At 41.6% G+C, this 18,815-nt stretch overlaps 1 protein-coding gene across 1 annotated transcript; it reads left to right on the forward strand.

The window, feature by feature from the left end:
• The first annotated feature begins 506 nt into the window (after nt 1–506).
• On the forward strand, nt 507–18,408 carry NTMT2 (N-terminal Xaa-Pro-Lys N-methyltransferase 2). The gene is made up of 4 exons (XM_007077027.3): nt 507–660; nt 10,885–11,060; nt 17,029–17,278; nt 18,074–18,408. Exons 1-4 carry the CDS (start codon nt 507–509, stop codon nt 18,343–18,345), a joined length of 852 nt encoding a protein of 283 aa, XP_007077089.3. The 3' UTR covers nt 18,346–18,408.
• The last annotated feature ends 407 nt before the right edge of the window (nt 18,409–18,815 follow it).

Below are 18,815 nucleotides of genomic sequence, written 5' to 3' on the forward strand. Positions count from 1 at the left end.
GGGTGGCGAGGATGACTTTGAAGGGTCCTTGTAACTTGAGGATTCTGTGTTCCAGGGGGAGTGATGGAAATCAGGAAACAGGATCTCCTGCAAAATGTTCCCAGCGCTTTGAAATGGAAATTAGGCTAATTCCAATTTAGGAATCGAATTAGAGCAACCAGTCAGGGTGTTAGTGGGTTGTGCTCGTCCCTGTTTGAAGTTACAGACGGACGCTGCTTTTTCCTGGATGAAGCAGGATCCCACTCAGCCTGTTTTCATCTTTACTTAGCACCTGCTGGCTTGGAGCGGTGTCGCCCAAGCAATCAGACGGAGACATGCGCCAGGAGCTTGACCTCCTGTGTCTGCTGCCCCTCCCCCACGCCCCATGACAGCCTCTCCTGATATGGATGGACAGGGGCCGGTTTAAAATGACAGTCTCAAGTTCGTGTAGGAAGGGAAGGCTAATTCAAAGAAACGGCCAGGCAAGCTTCCTGCCTCTGTAGGAATAATTTTCATCCCCCTTCACCATGGCCCACCTGGGAGCCCATTTTGCCTTTCGATCCCGCTGGCAGAAGACCGACGACGAACTCTGTCGACATAGCATGTCCTTCATCCTTCACAGAGCCATTCGCAATGACTTCTTTCAGAGCTATCTCTACCTGCTGGAAAAAATTCCCCTGGGTAAGTGAGTCAGAGCTACTAGAGAAGGGACCAGAAAGGGGGGAACCGTGGCGAGGTCGCGCAAGAGGAGTTAGAACAAGGACTCTTTTCAGATAAAAAGAACCCATGACCAATGTCAGTGGGCTTAAATGTTTCAATGGCATTCTTTCTTGCAGGGCGCAAAGGCCGGGTGCTGCCTGGCAGGTCAGGCCTCCGCTTTGGGATTTCCACGCACCCTCAGCCACTGTGATTTGCTTCCCAGGGTGTTGGTTTGTTCACAGAAATTCAATTCCTGTGTTTTAGAGGACATTTTTAATATCTGCAAAAATCGAGATGGGGGGCAGGTTAGGTAACACAAAGGTGAGAGTATTAATGCAGTAGTATATCAACTAAGGGTCCAAAAAAAGAAAAAAAACTAAACCATAATAGAGCAAGGTGTGTGTGTGTGTGTGTGTGTGTGAGCCCACACTCCACACACAATCCTTTCTGGCTTCCCTGAGTCACAATAATAGAGAGCCGAAAAGGAGCAAAATTTTACTTTGGTCTTTGAATTTTAAGAAAAAAACTGGGGGCAGTGGTCTGTCTCCATTTTCGTTATTTCCTGTAGCTTTCAGGGAATTAGACAATGGGCAATAAAAAGCTTATCGGGTTTGTCTCCACTACTTTTCTCAGCCTCTGTGAAAGTGGTTACTTCAAGGAACTCTTAACAGCACTGAAGAGGAAATAACTGGCGATTAAAGAGTGAAGTGTCCCCCTTTGATTTATATTTTCCCCCAATGAAAGCAGAAACAGTATGTATCAGCCCCAGTCTGTTTTCTTAAGGCTGTCTCAAAGCCTCATTGTGCCCTTGATGTAGCCAGGCTTTCCAGACGTCGTAGGAACTAATAATTCTTTGTATTGCGTTCAAGAAACTAGATACCAGCAGCCCACGAAATTTTCTTTTCATAAATCCATTCCTGAAGGGATATTTAATTCTCGACATACAAATACATTCATCTCATACTTAGACAATGTTTCTTAAAATTTTTCCGTATTTGTAAGTTTATTTGATCCTCACAGCCATATTATGGGATAGAAAGGAAAGTAGCATTATTTTTTTCCTCCCACCTGTGCACCTCTGCTCCCCCTCTCCCCCCATCTTGTTTCTTCAAGCAGGGAAAAGAAAATCAGAGATGATGAGATCTAATCTAGACAGATCTCATCTAGATACCAAAGCAAGAACCCAAGACCAGGGTTCTTTCTGGTAGATCACACCGCCCACAAGTAATTCTTGTAGGATGTGTCATGCATCTCATTTGTATCCAACTGGAGAACACTAGAGCAGTCCATTTGGAAGGTGAGGATGTTCTGGTTGCTCCACACACCAGCAGAGCATTGCTTTTCCAGAACAAATTCTTGAGTATCTTGTGTGCACCCCATCTCGATAACGGTAGCCTGGTGGCCTTAGCTATCAAGAGAAAGATATCAGGAGAAAGATATCAATTACAATGACTAGGATACTCACTAAGGGCAGATGGCTGCCAGATTTTAAAAATAATTACTAAAGGGGTGCCTGGGTGGCTCAGTCAGTTGAGTGTCCGACTTTGGCTCAGGTCATGATCTCACTGTCCGTGGGTTCGAGCCCCGCGTCGGGCTCTGTGCTGACAGCTCGGAGCCTGGAGCCTGCTTTGGATTCTGTGTCTCCCTCTCTCTCTCTGCCCCTGCCCTGCTCGTGCTCTGTCTCTCAAAAATAAATTAACATTTAAAAAAAGTTAACCAAATTACTAGAGAGGAAAAGGAACACACCCCTGAAAGTAGCTGAAGGTGAATCGGAAAGGAATCTTTTCCGTATCATCTGAAAATCAGATGAAAATTGACTGGGACAAGTAGGCTATAATTTATATTTTGCCTATATCCCTTTTTTCACCCAATAGAGTCATTCTGATTTTACCTATTTTTCTCTTCTGTGAATGTGCTGATAGTCTATCAATGATTTCCAATCTCTTAGAAATTATTAATAAAAGACAAACATTTTGACAAAGTCTTCCATGCAAGCCCAAAGTTAAACAGGAAACAGTGTAAATTTTCTGCTTAGGGTTGGGGACAGGGTCTATTCTCTGCTCTATCTGCCTGGCCTCATCAGTGGCTCTAGCTCCCATGACAATAGAGACTCATTTACTTTTCCTCTTCTTTATCTATATAGTTAGCATTTACCATGGTTCTTGGCCCATAGAAAGAACTCGATCAATACCTGCTCGCAACAGATTAAGTGATCCCTTAGTAATAATCAGTTGCACATCGCTAAAGTCTTGAGTGCGACTTCTGGCACTGCTGCTGATAGAACAGTCACCAAAGTTAATGCAAATTCCTGAAGTCTCTGAACATCATTTTCCCTAAAACCACAGGGCAATCGGAAGGATTAAATGCAGTTACATATGTGAAAACAGTCAAGGCTCAATAAGGACTCGGTTTTTTTTGTTTTGTTTTGTTTTTCTTTTTCTTTTTCTTTTTCCTTCCTCAGAACCAGGCCTCTTTTAATGTCACCATGTAGGTCTTCCTTAGAATAGGCGTCACCAAAGATGTTAAGCTCAGCTCACTCTATGGGACTTCCCAAGCAGCCGCGGGTGTTAACGCTTTTTAGTCTGAACCCAAAACTAAGCCAGTAGTTCTCCCTCCCCAGCTCCACTCAGGTGTTTTAGAATTGGCTTCCCCCGCCTTTTGATGATTTCAAAACTTCACAGAAATGAAAATAAAGCCCTTAAAAAAAAAAGGTTAAGGAATGGCTACTGCAGGGTATACACAGAGAGTTTGTTGTTTAGGGTAATTATGGGAAGGATGTGGCTAACCAGACTCTTTGATTCCTTCTTTCCTTCCTCCCTCCTGCTAACTGCCTGCATTGGGTAGCCAGTCCCTTACAGCACGCTCTGCAGGGACATTCAGTCATGGGGACCTTTGCTCAAATATCCTCGGCTAGCTTCAGAAATTCATAGAAAAGCAAGAGCGTGCATCCTAAAAATCTCCAGTGAAGGCTCAGCTGTGCCACTGAATACATCCCCTCTTCAGGCAGGAGTTAAGTAACCTGCTGCGGGTCACGTGGCTTTGGGTGGTGGAGCAGGGTTCGACCCGGGTGGTCTGACTCCAAATCTGCCTTTTTTGAACCTCAAAATCCTGCTGCCTCCCAATGAAAATTGTCAAAGGTGGCTGTTTGTGCACAGATAGGAAGTAAACAGGAAAACAATTATATACATCTCCAGTTTATATACCAGGGCTCAAAGGGGCTCATGTAAGGCCTGATGGAGACGTTCCTGTAAGTTAACCAGTCAGTAATTCTTCCAGCACTATCCACCGTGTATTTCCAAGTACGCAGAAGTCAATGAATATTTATTAGTTATATATTGAGCAAGAGTCTAGCACTCCCGGACTTCGTTAAAGTCTTAGTCTAACTTCACCTTTAGAACAATGGTTCCACAGAGTTCAGCAGAATCGGGGTGGGGCGGGACCTGGCCATGACCCTTCGTTTCTGTGTGATAACAAGTTACTAAATCATTCTGCGTCACTCATCACTCATCTGCAAAATGATGCGCATAATCCCAGTTTTGAGTTATCATGGTGAGGAGTAAAAGAGAAAATGTGAAGAGATAGTAAGAAAGTGTTTAGTACAATGCCTGGTGTACTGTTCCCACAAGTTCTTAGTACCCACCCTTTACTTGACTCTTTCCAGAAGAGTAAGTCTCTGAGGAGGAAATTGATAACAATGGTCACCTTTTTGCCATCACAATTAAAAGCCAGAGTTAATAAAAACACTTCCTGTAAGACACGTGGGACTGCCAAATAAAACTCAGCGTATAACCATTGGCATTTTTCAAATTGATTTCACCCCCGTGGCCGGTGTTGCTGTACAACTCCCTGAACAGTGATGCTTTGTTCAAATGTTTACTGTTCCCTTCACAAAGCTGCAAGATTATTTTTCTCTTTAAAGAAATGGAGAACCAGATAACTCCCCTTTTTATTTAGCAGACTTTCAGATACACAGCATGAGACGGATGAGATACGGGTTTGGGATTTAAATAGACCTAGGTTTAGGGACGCCTGGGTGGCTTAGGTGGTTAAGCATCCGACTCGGGCTCAGGTCATGATCTCGTGGTTCGTGAGTTTGAGCCCCGCGTCGTCGTGTTCTTGCTGCCTCGTGTTCTTCCATGGATAATACCATCTCTCACCTATTCAGTTAATATAAATGCTTAGCATAGGTAGGGCATACATCCATGTGCGATCAATGATAGTTACTATTTTCTTATTACATGGGTATGCCTAATTAGGAGGATAGATATCTTACAAACTATATGAGAACTGTAACTTGTGTCACTTATGTCAGCTTTTCCCTATAGCCACTCTCCATTTTGTTGAACCTGTATGTTACTCGAAGAACAAAACGCAAGACAATATTCATTTAGTCAGCGAATAGTCAAAGGACGCCTGCTATGGGTTAAGCATAATGGTAAGTCTTGGGGTGGCACAGACAAGTAAGATATCGCCTTCTCGTGAGGAATTCAGTGTAGGGAGACCCACACTGGCGGTTTCATGGAAAGTGGAAACAGAGTGACAGAGACCCCCACACGATGCCGCACAGGTGCAGACGAGGCATGGCAACTTGCTGAATCAGCTTCTGACCCTTCCGATGATATTCTCACCAGAAATCTGTCCCCACTATCTCGGCCTGACTTCCAGCCTTCTAAAATTTGATAGTAGGTAAGGTAGGACGCTCAAGTAGAAATAGAGAGTTGGGAAGACGTCAGCCAAGTGAGTAGGAGATGTGATGTGTGGTGGGAAAAGTGTGTTGTCCCTCCCGCCCTCCCTTTTGTTACCTCATTGGTGTTAAAGCCTGAAAAGAATTAGGAAACACCGAACTCGTCTTCAGCTGAAAAGGAAACATCCCTCTAAAACTTTTTTAGGGTAGGCAGTGCATTATTTTAGAGACAAGAAACACCAGATGGCTAAGGCATTCAGGGAGCAAATCAAACCTACAGGGCCCCTCAGGGCAATTCTGAGACTTGATAATGATAACTCTAGCATTCTGGCACACCAGACCTTTGGATTCCACCAGAAATACTGATAAAGTTCTACTCCCCAGCCCTGCTGGTGAAAAAAACGGATATGAGTTCAGTTTTTTTAAGATTTCATGTACAAGTGAGATCATATGGTATTTGTCTTTCTGCGGTGATGGATTTCACTTAGCATGATACCCTCAGGGTCTATCCATGTATCCATGTTGTTTTAAATGGCAGGATTTCCTTCGGTTTTTTTTGCTGAATAATATTCTATGGTACCTAGATCTTTCTCCCTCCCTACCTCCCTCTCTTCCTTTCATTTTTATCATTAATTATTTAATAGCTAAATTGGGAAGGGCTCATCTGCAAATTTCTTTTATGGAAGGTCTTATCCTTCATAAGGGCATGTCCTAATTGGGCTTTTCTTTTTTAATTTTTCTTCTTTCTTTCTTTCTTCTTTCTTTTTCTTTCTTTCTTTCTTTCTTTCTTTCTTTCTTTCTTTCTTTCTTTCTCTTATAAATAAAAGGTTAGCATGATCCAATATCCTATCACAAATCATTTCAAACTAAACGTCTAAACTTAGCCTACCCATCCTCTCAGATAAATTTTCAGTTGACAAACAGTTCTAACGTCTGGAATAAAGTCTAAACTAACTATAACCAACCATTTAGAAAAACAAAAAGGAATAGAAAGGAAATGAAAAGACAAGAAGATATTCAGCAGATGTAAGCACTTAGCTATTTACAACATTTTCCTCAGAGAGTTCACAGGATCTAGATTCTTCAGGGCAAATCAACTAGTATTCTACTTTCTTTTTTGTAACAAATAAACTATTGCAAGGTTCTTGGGAGGTCAGCCCATAAGGTAGGTCAAGAAATAAGCACCATATCATATCAAGAACGAATAGAACTATATCAAGAACTCCGTCTTAGACTACCCCACGTTTCACAGAGATCTTGCAGTCCTACAAGAATGAGCGACAAAGTGTGTTTCTATAGTAAAAAGGCACAGGCTGATGACTGATTACCTTATCTGAGTCAACTTGCACCATTGCAGGAGCTATCAGGAGGGGAGAACCTGGGGCTGGCCATGACACCTCATATATCGTTTTAGTGAAATGCTCCTGTCAATTAGGTGAAAATGAGAACTCAAGCCCATAACCATAAAAACCTACCTATTGAGACTGACCCCTGCTGGGCTTGGCATTCACTTGTGGTCTAAACGTTGCTGGCATAATGGACCATTCTCATTTCCAGATTAAGGTTTTTAATGGACTTCACCAACTAGTTGACTTAAGGTGATGATGAGTGTGGCTGCTTTGCTGCTTTGGTTGGATCAAGGAAACTCCTGGGCTGTGGCTCGCTTGTGATCCCGGGGAGCATGGAGCTCGGGGAAGACTATGAACTGTGATTTCCTAGCCTGGTTTTCTGAGACATACTGAAGAATTTGGAGCAGTCATGCTATGGGGACAGTTATGCTTGATTTTTGTCATCCCTGTTGAATTTATTGAGCCACATGCTGTTTACACAGCACTTTACCAAGTGCTAGAGAAGGGAGATTGGTGTAGATGAGTGGTTCCCAATGTTCTCAACATGAAGACTCTCCTTTTAATGTTGTATTTCCCCAGTCGGTTGCTAATATGTGTATAAGATGGCAAAAAGCATCTATATATTTAATACTTTTAGAAGATATTTTAAAAACAATCAATGTATAATAGTATATATGGGAGATATAGTATATAATATTGTTAGTCTCTAGAAATGATGTAAATCGAACTGATTCTTATATCCCTTTCAGTAAGTTCATGACCATTAAAAGATCCAAACAGTGGCTCCAAAGTCTTTGAGTTGGAAAATACTGATTCAACTCAATAGATGGAATGTATTATGATGGAATATTTTAATATAAGTGGTGTTTGTTGGATTTTTAACTTCTAAAATCACAATTTGGGACTATGTCATTGTTATTTAATCCAGAGACAAATAGTACATTAGTCCAATTTCACAATCTTGGTGTTACCTGAAGAAAAATGATTTCTAGTGAAGGTTAAATAGACTCTCTTTTCTCTCTTATTGTGTCTTTTCTTTCTACCGGCAATTATGTCTATTTTGGTTTGCTTTACATCCTGATCAGAACATATTGTACTGTTGTGTATTTTGCTTGGAGTTTCCACCTATCTTTTATTTGTGATGGTTGAGATTAAAAATATGTCTTCTTTAGAATATCACTAATGTCTCCTTGCTTCTTATCTACTCTGTCTATTGCCCGAATCCAATTCATTCTACTTCTGGATGAACTTATGTTTCTGAGGCCTATAGTTTCTGTTGTAATAACAACTTTCTAGATCTGATAAGTATCTGTCATTTGCGAATTTGTTTTCTTTGGATTCTTGGATTACTTTCATTGTCTTTTAACATGTATCTTCTCTTGATTTGAACGCTCATTGGGCTGGAATATTGCTTCAACAAACTTCTGAAGAATGAATCCATGGTAGGTAAATATTCTTTCACAGTTTGATGGGGTATTAAGTTTTAGCTTCAAAATACTTTTCCCTAAGAATATTGATGGCATTGCTTCTTTGTTTTTAAAGATTTTATTTGTAAGTTATCTCTTCACCCAACATAGGACTTGAACTCGCAATCGTGAGATCAAGAGCCACATGATCTACTGGCTGAGCCAGACAGGTGCCCCTGTTTTCTAGTGTTTCTAATGAGACTTGTGTTATAAGCCTGACTCTAGTCCTTTGAGTATAGAGTTACCAGATAAAATATAAAACTCCAAATACATTTGAATTTCAAATAATCAAAAAATAATCTTTAGTGTAAGTAGGTCTCATGTGATATGCAACATTTCAAGTATATTTATACTATGAAATTGTTTGTTTAACTGAAATTAAAAGCTAATTGTGTGTCTCATATTTTTATTTGCTAAATCTGGCAACCCTTGAGGGTCAACCACCTTTTCCCCTCTAAATAACTTTAGAATCTTCTAATTCTTACTCTTTGCATTTTGAAATTTCCTAAGGATTTGTGTAAATGTGGCATTTATTTCATTATTATTATTTTTCTATATCCATGCTGCTCAGAACTTGTTCGATCCTACAATCACTTTTAGCTCTGGGAAATTTTCTTCTATTATTTCTTTGATAATTTTCTTCCTTCTGTTTCTCTGTTCTTAAAAATCCTAATTGGTTTGATGTTTGAGCCTCCTGAATTAAGTCTTTATAGCTCTTATCTTTTTACCTCTGTTTTCCACATCTGTCTTTTTGTTTCTGTCCTGACAAATTTACTCAAAGTTGTATTCCAAAGTTTTTGGTAATCAAAACTTTAATTTCTAAGAAGTCTTTATTATTCGTTGAATTATCGCTTTCTTGGCATCTTTTATCATTGATTTATGGATGCACCAGTTCTCATATTTCTCCAAGGATATGTGAATTTTCTGTTTAGTTTTGGTCCAAATTCTCATCCATTTCTTGAGTTAGTTCTATTTCCTTTGGGGTCATTTCTGATTGTTTATCTCTATTTTTTCTTTCAGACTGCCACTTTAGCTCCATGTGTTTGGAAATCATTGTTCATCCACAGTTAGGAATAAAGAACAGGGTCAATGATTCTAGGTAACGGAGAATGTTTCTTCTGGTATATATGTCTTTAGTAGATCTTACTAAAGTCTCACCTGTGTGAGCAGATGTGATGCTTAGAGTCCTCTCTATGACAAAATAAGTGGTATTCCAGGATCCTATACTAACTGGTTTAGGTTTCCTTAGGCGATTAATTAAAAAAAATTTTTTTTTAAAGAGAAGATACTTCCCTGCCCAGGATTACAGTTGTGCTATCAGTTGCTTTTGGGAGGGTGCATTTGTCCTTTCACTGGTTTTTTTTATTAACTCTTATTTCCTTTTGCAACTATCTGAGGCTGCAAATTTTTTAGCTTTGTTCCATCTGCTTTTTTGTCTTCCAGACATTTGTTGAAGTCATGAATCCATCGGTGGCCCCCCCTCTCATTTTCTTCAGTTACGTGTTGAGGTTATTAAAACAATTTGGGGGGAATATGGGGAAGGAGGAAAGACAAATGCATTCAGTTTACATTCTTGAACGAGAAATTCCTTCCTTTCATTCACTCTCTACCATTTCCTCCTGAATGTCCTCTAATATGGCAACCCTTTTGTATTTTATACCTGAAGAGGTATAAAATGCTATTTTATACCTGAAGAGGTGTATTTTCACCTACAAAGATCACTTAAATGCATGCAAATTTGCCTCTCAGAAGTTGGAACATATGTTTTTCAAAAAATAAATGTGTTAAAATAATACCTCATGCAGTGTCTAAAATAATGAAGTGACGTAGTATATGAGAATGTGCCTAGCACACTGCCTGCTACAGAAGAGTTGCTCAATAAATATACATTTTAAAATAAACATAACATAAATAAATAAAATAATAAATAAAATAAATAAAATAAATAAATAAAAATAAAATAAACATTTTTTAATTATTTTATTTTCAGAAGATAGAGCTTAAGCACATTTTCTGTAATGTTGATACAAAGAGATATTTCAGTGTGAGTTGCTTAAAAAAGAGGTGAAAAATAGCTACCCCAAATGTACTTTGTGATTAGAAGTAAAGATTAACAGTTAAATCCTCATAAAACACTTGGAGCTCAAAGATAAAACTCACTGTGAAACTTGTGACATGCTGTGGTTTTTTTTTTAAGTTTATTTTGAGAGAGAGAGCACAGGAGGGGCAGAGAGAGAGGGAGAGTGAGAATCCCAAGCAGTCTCCACACTCAGCAAGGAGCCCATAGTGGGGCTTGAGCCCATGAACCATGACCTGAGATCATGACCTGAGCCAAAAATCAAGACTCGGATGCTTAACCCACTGAGCCACCCAGGCGTCCTTGTGACATTCTTTATTCTACGATAACAAATACTGCCAAACTTAAAAACATATATACAGTAATAAGCTACAGTTTCATTAAGCTATAGGGTCATTAAGTCATGAAAATGCCACTGTGCATGAGCTACCCAAAGATCAGAGGGGTTAAGAAGTTTTCTCAAGGCTACATATCGAGTAAGTCACTGAGCCAGAACTCAGACCCAGATCTTCTGACTGTGCCCTTTCCTCCACATGACAAACGGGCAGGCTTCTGAGAAACAATTCCATGTGTGATAAGATTGAACTTGTTCTGTCATATACATATTGATAAATATTATTTCATTTGCAGTGAAATTGTATGCTTTAACAAGTCAAATCATCAATGGGGAGATGCAGTTCTATGCCAGAGCTAAACTTTTCTATCAAGAAGTACCAGCTACAGAAGAGGGTATGATGGGAAATTTCATTGAACTGTCCATCCCAGATATCCAGGCTTCTCGGGACTTTCTTCGGAAGTTTGTTGGGGTGAGTTACGCAACTGCAGCTTGATGAGGAAGCAAAGTCCTCACAAACATTGAGCTCACATGCTTCTGTGTGGTCATTTAAGTCGTATTAAAGCCATATGGCTCAGCCAAGAGTTGAGCCTGAAAGCCTCTTTTAAAATGTTCAGAAGAGATGGGTCGCATCAAACCACTGGCTTATCCCCCTTGGCCTTTCACCATCCTATAGCCTCAGCTAATCTCTCATGCTTCAGGGGAAAGGGAACTAGCAGTGCTAATACTACGATTGGGGGATTAAGAAGACATCTCTTTTATAGTCTTCCAGATGAAACCGTTCACACCCAGATGACTGATGAGAGATCATGCCATTTGGGATCTTGGGGCGATTTACTGATTTCCTGCAATACAAATGCAATATAGTAAGGAAGTGCATGCCTATGTTTGGCTTGAAAATGAGAAGTACAGTAGAATCTCTTTATATTATTTAATACGTCGTTCAGACTTCGCCTTGAAAGCATGTGGTCTCTGCAGCCCCGGGGTTGGGTGAAACTGCTTCCTCACTTCCCTGTCAGATGGAGACAAGACAGTAGAGGGTAGGGACAATAATCTTCAGCTCTATAGTCATTAGGTTCTTCTATTTAATGTACAAGCAACCTTGGAATGGTTCCTTAAATGCTGTAAGCTTCAGTTTTCTCACCTGTGACTAGGGCATTAACCATCGAACCTACCTCAGAGGATAATACGAAGATCCAATGAGCCAATGTGCAAAGCAATGTGCTTGCTTTGTTGTGCATAATTATTACCCAATAAATCTAATTTATTGCTACTACTAATAATAACAGGCTTTGGGGTGCCTGGGTGGCTTAGTCAGTTAAGCGTCTGACTTCGGCTCAGGTCATGATCTCACGGTCCGTGAGTTCGAGCCCTGCATGGGGCTCTGTGCTGACGGCTCGGAGCCTGGAGACCGTTTCCGATTCTGTGTCTCCCTCTCTCTCTGCCCCTCCCCTGCTCATGCTCTGTCTCTATCTCTGTCTCTCTCTCAAAAAAAAAAAAATAAACATTAAAAAATTAAAAAAAGTAATAACAGGCTTTCATAAAATGCATCCATTAGAGTTTCAGGAACTTCATTTAGTTGCTAGAATAGATTTAATAAAGCTGCCGACACCACAAAGCTGTTGTTGGTCCTACTGAAGACAAAGTCCTAACTGGCAACCAGGTTTCGTTCCAATTCATTTGGAAGTCATCTGTTTGAAATTTGGAGCCCATTGTATCCTCATAAGGGAAGCATTATCAATATTATAAATATCTGAGTTAGGTTTTCAAGTGCACTATCAAGAATATCCCTAGTGTTGAGGTGAGGTTCACTTCACATCCAACCTCCGTGGAGCACCAAGTGTCTGAGCAGAGAAGTTAAATCAGGATGGAGAATCCATCGGGGCCGACGTGTCTGAACATCAGCTGTGGCCACGAAGGACCATGAAGCTGGAGATGACGTCCATGAATGTTTGTAGGTCAGGATAACCCGGAGTATTTCGAAATCAGTATCACTGACTGATTTCACGGAGTGCTTTTCCTGCTATAGTCCCTCTGCTATGCACTTTAGAAGTATCGTCTTGATTACCTTTCAAAAGGATTCTAGAAGGTAAGTACTATTATCATCTGTATTTTTTACAGTTGTAGAAACCGAGGTTTGGAGACGTTAACTAGTCGTCAAGGTTATGCAGCCGGTAAGAGACAGAGCAGGGACTGAAGTCCAGCCAGGCCTGTCTGACACCAGACTCTCTACTCTTAACCGTGACATATTTTTTCCATTTGTCTCATGAAGCAGAAAAATCCTTGGGGTGTGTGTGTGTGTGTGTGTGTGTACCACAGACCTCAATTCTCCTCCGGCCTGGCCGAAAGCTCTCCCTTCTGCCTGCCTCGTGGTGAGGCTGACTTTGATCCCAGTGCATTTCAGAAGCTTAGTTAGTAATCCAGCTGTCTTGTCACTCCATGTGGAGTGCCAAGCTGACCACAGGGATGCTGGGCAGACAGAGCCCATACAACGCCCATGGACCTGGGAAAGGAAACAGCCTTGTGCTCGCATATTTGTGTTGGAAAAGAGGAGCCTGCTCTTTTCAAACAAATATAAGGAGTCCTTCTTAGGAGACAAGGCTCATTGTGAAACCGTGACCTCTAACTGAGTATAAACAGTCTTTTTAAAGAAATGATATTTTTGTACTTTGACCTCAATAATCTGCTAAATTAGTATCCAGGTCAAGATACAAGGAGTTATGGAATATGAGTATCTGACATGATTTATCCTTATGCCAACTGGGAAAAGGCAGATTGTTTAATTTAAAGTTTTGCTTTCCTTTCAACACTTAGTGACACGGGACAGCGAGAAAAGTTGTTTAAACTTGCTGCGTTTATGTTTACTTTAGCAAATAAACAAATGATACCAAGGTGATGTCAATGGCACAGCTGATAACGGTCCTCATTTTAGCTTTCTAGTGGGGGAAAGTGGCAATTTGTAAAAAGTAATCAGTATTTGATGGTATTTATCTATTGACATTTCTCAGAGATTGGATGATTAAAAACTCTGGGTCTCACTTGTTATATTTCACGGTTTCTATACAGTGGCATTCAGCACTTCCTTTTGAGTTTTAAATCCCACAGGAATGAACTTACAATGATGTCCTTGAAAACAAAACATGTAGGCAGGATCAAAACTAAAACCAAATTCCCAAGAGTATTTTACTATTTTATATGAATCCATAAGTGTGAAGACAATACCATAAATGAGAATGAAATTAACAAAACACCTTGCTTTGAAATCACACCTTGTATATAGGTCCAGTCACATTCATGGAAGGACATCAGATTTCAATACAGGCAGCCTTGGTGTCCAGGAGGCAGGAGATGTCCCTGAGAATGGTCTTAAAAAATTTTTTTTTAATGTCTGTTTATTTCTGAGACAGAGACAGAGCACGAGTGGGGGAGGGGCAGAGAGAGAGGGAGACACAGAATCCGAAGCAGGCTCCAGGCTCTGAGCTGTCAGCACAGAGCCCGACGCGGGGCTCGAACTCACGGACCGTGAGATCATGACCTGAGCCGAAGTCGGACGCTTAACCGACTGAGCCACCCAGGCGCCCCGAGAATGGGCTTTAAATACCCCTTCCCATACGAGCTGCATGTGAAAGAGAGAAAGAATATGGGAGGCAGTGGCAGCCATATGCAGTGAAATATAATAAATACAACTAAGCCACAGTGGTGAGAGGTGAGCAGTACACACAATTTGGGTGAAAGGTACCTTTCTGTATTTGTAAATGACCATTGTTTCGAAAATAATTATAGTCAAATATCGCACGTCTCCGTTGGTGAAAAATATAAATCAGAGAGTGAGAATTTTCAAGGGAATTCTATTTCAAACATTTCACCTCTCTGAGCCTCAATTTCTTGGTATAAAAAAGTAGGGAAATTAGACAGGAGTGCTTTAAGCACTCTAGGGTTTTGCTGAGATCCTTCAAGGTCCTACTGGGAGAATGACAGGAAGGGCGAGCGGGTGAGGCTCTGCCTCACTTTAACAAGAGCAGCTTCAGGTTTATTTGTTCAATGAGAAAAAGGAGGTCAGCGATTTTAATCTGACATCTCTGGCATAGGTCTCCGAGCCCTCTTTGCTTTATCCTTCTATGGTTCTAATTCTAAGGCCACTTGCTACAATAATGTGAGCAACATGATCTGTACAGACTTTAAGGCCAAGTAATGGTAAGAAAAATTTGTAGTAATCTCTGAGTATACACGTTTCTACTAAGATCATTTCGACAGCTTACAATAACGTTCCTATACTTATCCCACCCATCGTGTTTATGTTGTGGATTTACTTAAGGGATGTTTTCTTTATGGCGCTCACAGCATAAGCCTGTAGCCTAGGTCTTCTTTTTCTCTGAATGAGTTTGGTTTACATTATAATATCTGAATGAGGGAGGTGGCATCGTGTAAGTGGAAATGGCAAATACATGGTATGGGTACCACCACGTCCCCCTTCCCATACTCAAGGGGGACATCACTAGTCAATCACAGAGCTCTTTCCTGCTCAGTCTCGGTGAAGCCTTAAAATATTTTTCAACGTAGCAGCGGACAGATACTATCAAGGGAATCGGAGTTGGCGCTTGAGGGGACGGCTCTAAGGTAGAACTGCCTTTGGATTCACACAGTTCCCTGTTCAAGTTCTAGGTCTGCCATTAGCTGTGGAAACCCAAGATTCCTCAGCTTCAAACTGGGGGGTAATCATTATCTTGTGGAGTTGTTTTGATGTTAGTTATTACAGATGCAAAGAGCTTCTATATATAAGCACATGATAAATCATGCTTATTATGATTCCATTTAAAAAGAAGCCAAAATGTCTTCACTTTTTGTTCTTCACTGTGCCTTTATTGCTGTACAGAAGGCCCTTTGAGTAGACTAGCAAGCGGCATTTCTGATGTTTCCTTCTGCTCAAATCTTTTCTTAAATCCTTAGTTCCTGAGAAAACAAGAGTAGGCTTTCTCCTTAAGATCTTGATTGGCAAGATCTTATTATTATAATTTCTAGCACAAAATCTATTTAGCAGCCATCCCAATTATGGACAAATAATTTAGACCAGATAATATAGAGAGGCCAAATAATATATATCTCAGAGTTTCAGCTGGCCATATATATATATATATATATATATATGCATATGTGCAGCTGGCCATATATATATGCATATGTGCATATGAATATACTACTTTACAGAAGCAAGTTTGAGAAAGTTTTCATTGGCTGATTTCCTCCTCCACCATCTATCCATCCTTCACCTCCGGTTAATTTAGTGTACAGACCTACTTTATTTTTATTACTTTTTTAAAGTTGATTTTTTATTTTTCTATCTTGAGAAAGAGGGGGGTGGTTAGAGAGAAAGGGAGAGAGAGAATCCCAAGCAGGCTCTGCACCATCAGCACAGAACCCCACACAGGGCTCGATCTCATGAACCATGAGATCATGACCTGAGCCAAGATAAAAAGTTGGACGCTCAACTGACTGAGCCACCCAGGGTCCCTGAGACCTACTTTATAAAAACAATTTTAGGGGGTTTTGTGCACAGTACATCATACAGTTTCTCTTACAAAGGCAGGAAACAATTTCTAGCATTAAAAGAGATAAGGAGACTTTGCCACAAACACCTTCTATCCATGTGAATGTGCTGTGTGCCATCGGGGTGGGTTTGAAGTAAAATTCTGTCTGTAAGGTTTTCTGCCTTCGCTTCATTTCACCTCACCTCTCCTCTCTCCCTTCCCTTCCCTTCCCTTCCCTCCCCTCCCCTCCCCTCCCCTTCCCTTCCCTTCCCTCCCCTCCCCTCCCCTCCCCTCCCCTCCCCTCCCCTTCCCTCCCCTCCCCTCCCCTTCCCTTCCCTTCCCTCCCCTTCCCTTCCTTCCCCTTTCCTTCCTTCCCCTTTCCTCCCCTCCCTTCCTCTCTCCCCTCTCCTCCCTGTCCTTTCCCCTTTTCTTTCTTTCCTCTTTCTTTCTTTCTTTCTTTCTTTCTTTCTTTCTCTCTTTCACAAAGCAATAAGCTACCATGCACGTCCATTTAGCTGTGGGCTTGACCCAAATTTACAGTTAATAACATTCTACTTTATAGGGCTTTCTGTGACCCATTTCGTAGAGGAAATTACTGAGTTTTTAGACCTAAAACATTATTTTCTAAAATCTTACTTTGTAATTCTTTTCAAGACCTCTATTTGGATAAAACAAAGAAAGTAAAAACTAGCAGTGTTGGCTATTTCTTGAAAGAGGCAATTGGATGTTCTATAACTTGTTCGTGGTAGTCGGTACGTGCCTGGATGCATTGAATGGTACACTTAAAATGGTACATTTTATTATATGAAAATTGACCTAAATAAAGTTGGTTCAAAGAGGTAACCGGAGTATCCTAACCGGAGACTCAGGGTACGTGTCTGTACTCGAAGCATCCCACAAGGTACCTTTCTGCAGGGCCCCGGGAGAGCTGGGACAGACTGTGCCTTGGATTGTGGCTCTGGAATAGGAAGGGTCAGCAAGCATGTCTTGTTGCCGGTTTTCAAAAGCGTGGAACTGGTGGACATGATGGAATCGTTCCTCGTCGAAGCCCAGAACTACCTGCAGGTCAACGGGGACAAGGTAGAAAGCTACCACTGCTACAGCCTGCAGGAATTTGCACCCCCACTGGGGAGATATGATGTCATCTGGATTCAGTGGGTCTCTGGTCAGTCCTGCATGGCATGGCGTCTGCCTTTGTCCCCTTCCGAGAGAGAGAGAGAGAGAGAGAGAGAGAGAAGACAATACTTGGGGCTAATTTGAGGATTTGCGGAGAGGGAGCAAGGACATTCGGGGAGATGTAGTCGTAGTTGTGCTAAGGATAGTTAGGCAGCCTTAGGCATCATGGAAACTCCCCCCGCAGCTCTGGTCCTCCCACCGTCTCCCCTAACATCCTCTGTCACGAGCCTGAAAATTCCCGTCCTTGGAGATGGAGTGCCTTTGGACCAACCTAACCCTGCAAAGAAAACCAAATACTTGAAAAACTTGAAAAAGTGGGGTCAAAAAGAGTTTATCCCCATGTAGGGGCAAAACCTGACTTCCTTAGATTTAAATTCCCAGGAAGCGAGACAGCAGTGAGTTAGATATTGGTCTCAGTGTGTGTGTCTAGGGGACAGACACACAGACAGACAGAGCAGTAATGACAAAGTTGGGTTGTCTGGGGACGATGGCGGGGATTCATGGGAAAGGCAATAGTTTATTTCGTGCCTATGAGGTAGATAGAACAGGTGGCATAATATCTAGTTTATAGATGGGACACTGAGCCTCCTCAGAGAGGATACCTATCCTCCTATGAAGCCTCCCACAACCAGAACAATTCAGGCTATTAAATAATTCATGAATGAGTGAACCAATGGTCTCCTGATTCTTAGCCTTGTGATCTTTCCTACCTTCCTACTCCCCTCCCTCCCCACCCCCCACCATATTCCATCCTGTTTCCCCATCTACTTGGCCTCACCTGTAGGGTACCTGACCGACAAAGACCTTCTTGTATTTCTTTCCCGGTGCCGAGCTGGCCTGAAGGAAAACGGTGTCATCATACTGAAGGACAATGTGGCTCGGGAGGGCTGTATCTTCGATCTCTCGGACAGCAGTGTGACTCGGGACATGGACATCCTCCGGAGCCTCATTAGGAAGAGCGGGCTGGTGGTGCTGGGCCAGAAGAAGCAGGATGGCTTTCCAGAACAGTGCATCCCGGTGTGGATGTTCGCACTGCACAGTGATGGACAGTCCTGACCAGCAGGTGGGAATGGGGCTGGACTGCACAGGGGTGCTTTGGGACAGAAGTACGCTCCTCATAATTCATGGCGGGGCGTGGCGGGATGGAGAGAAGGGATCCAATGCATGTCTGGAAATGCTCAATGTAGTATGTACAAGTTTCCACTAATTTTATAAGTATGTGCACACATTCGGTGGATTTCCCGGCAGATAAATGGAGTGAAACATCAGGAAAACTGCTTTAAGAGACTGCCGTATACACCCAAACTGTACATCGTACACAAAACTGCCCTGGTCCCTGAAGATTTGCATTATGGAGTATTCTGGGATGGATGGGGTAAAGTCTAGGCCCCCCTTGCCCTGCCCTCATGTTAGATGCATTCTATTCCCTTCCTCTCCGGGACGACTATTTCTCTTAGAAGTAAAAGCTCCCCCTAATTAAGAAAGGCACGGGTCAAAATAATCTTATGAAAACAAACCCATTGCTT

This window comes from Panthera tigris, chromosome F3 (assembly GCF_018350195.1).
Source record: "Panthera tigris isolate Pti1 chromosome F3, P.tigris_Pti1_mat1.1, whole genome shotgun sequence".
NCBI lineage: Eukaryota > Metazoa > Chordata > Mammalia > Carnivora > Felidae > Panthera > Panthera tigris.

Coding starts and splice junctions, on each gene's coding strand:
- NTMT2 (XM_007077027.3), top strand. CDS start 507: ATGGCCCACCTGGGAGCCCATTTTGCCTTTCGATCCCGCTGGCAGAAG. Junction 661..10,884: donor GCTGGAAAAAATTCCCCTGG/GTAAGTGAGTCA, acceptor TTTCATTTGCAG/TGAAATTGTATGCTTTAACA. Junction 17,279..18,073: donor CTGGATTCAGTGGGTCTCTG/GTCAGTCCTGCA, acceptor CCTCACCTGTAG/GGTACCTGACCGACAAAGAC.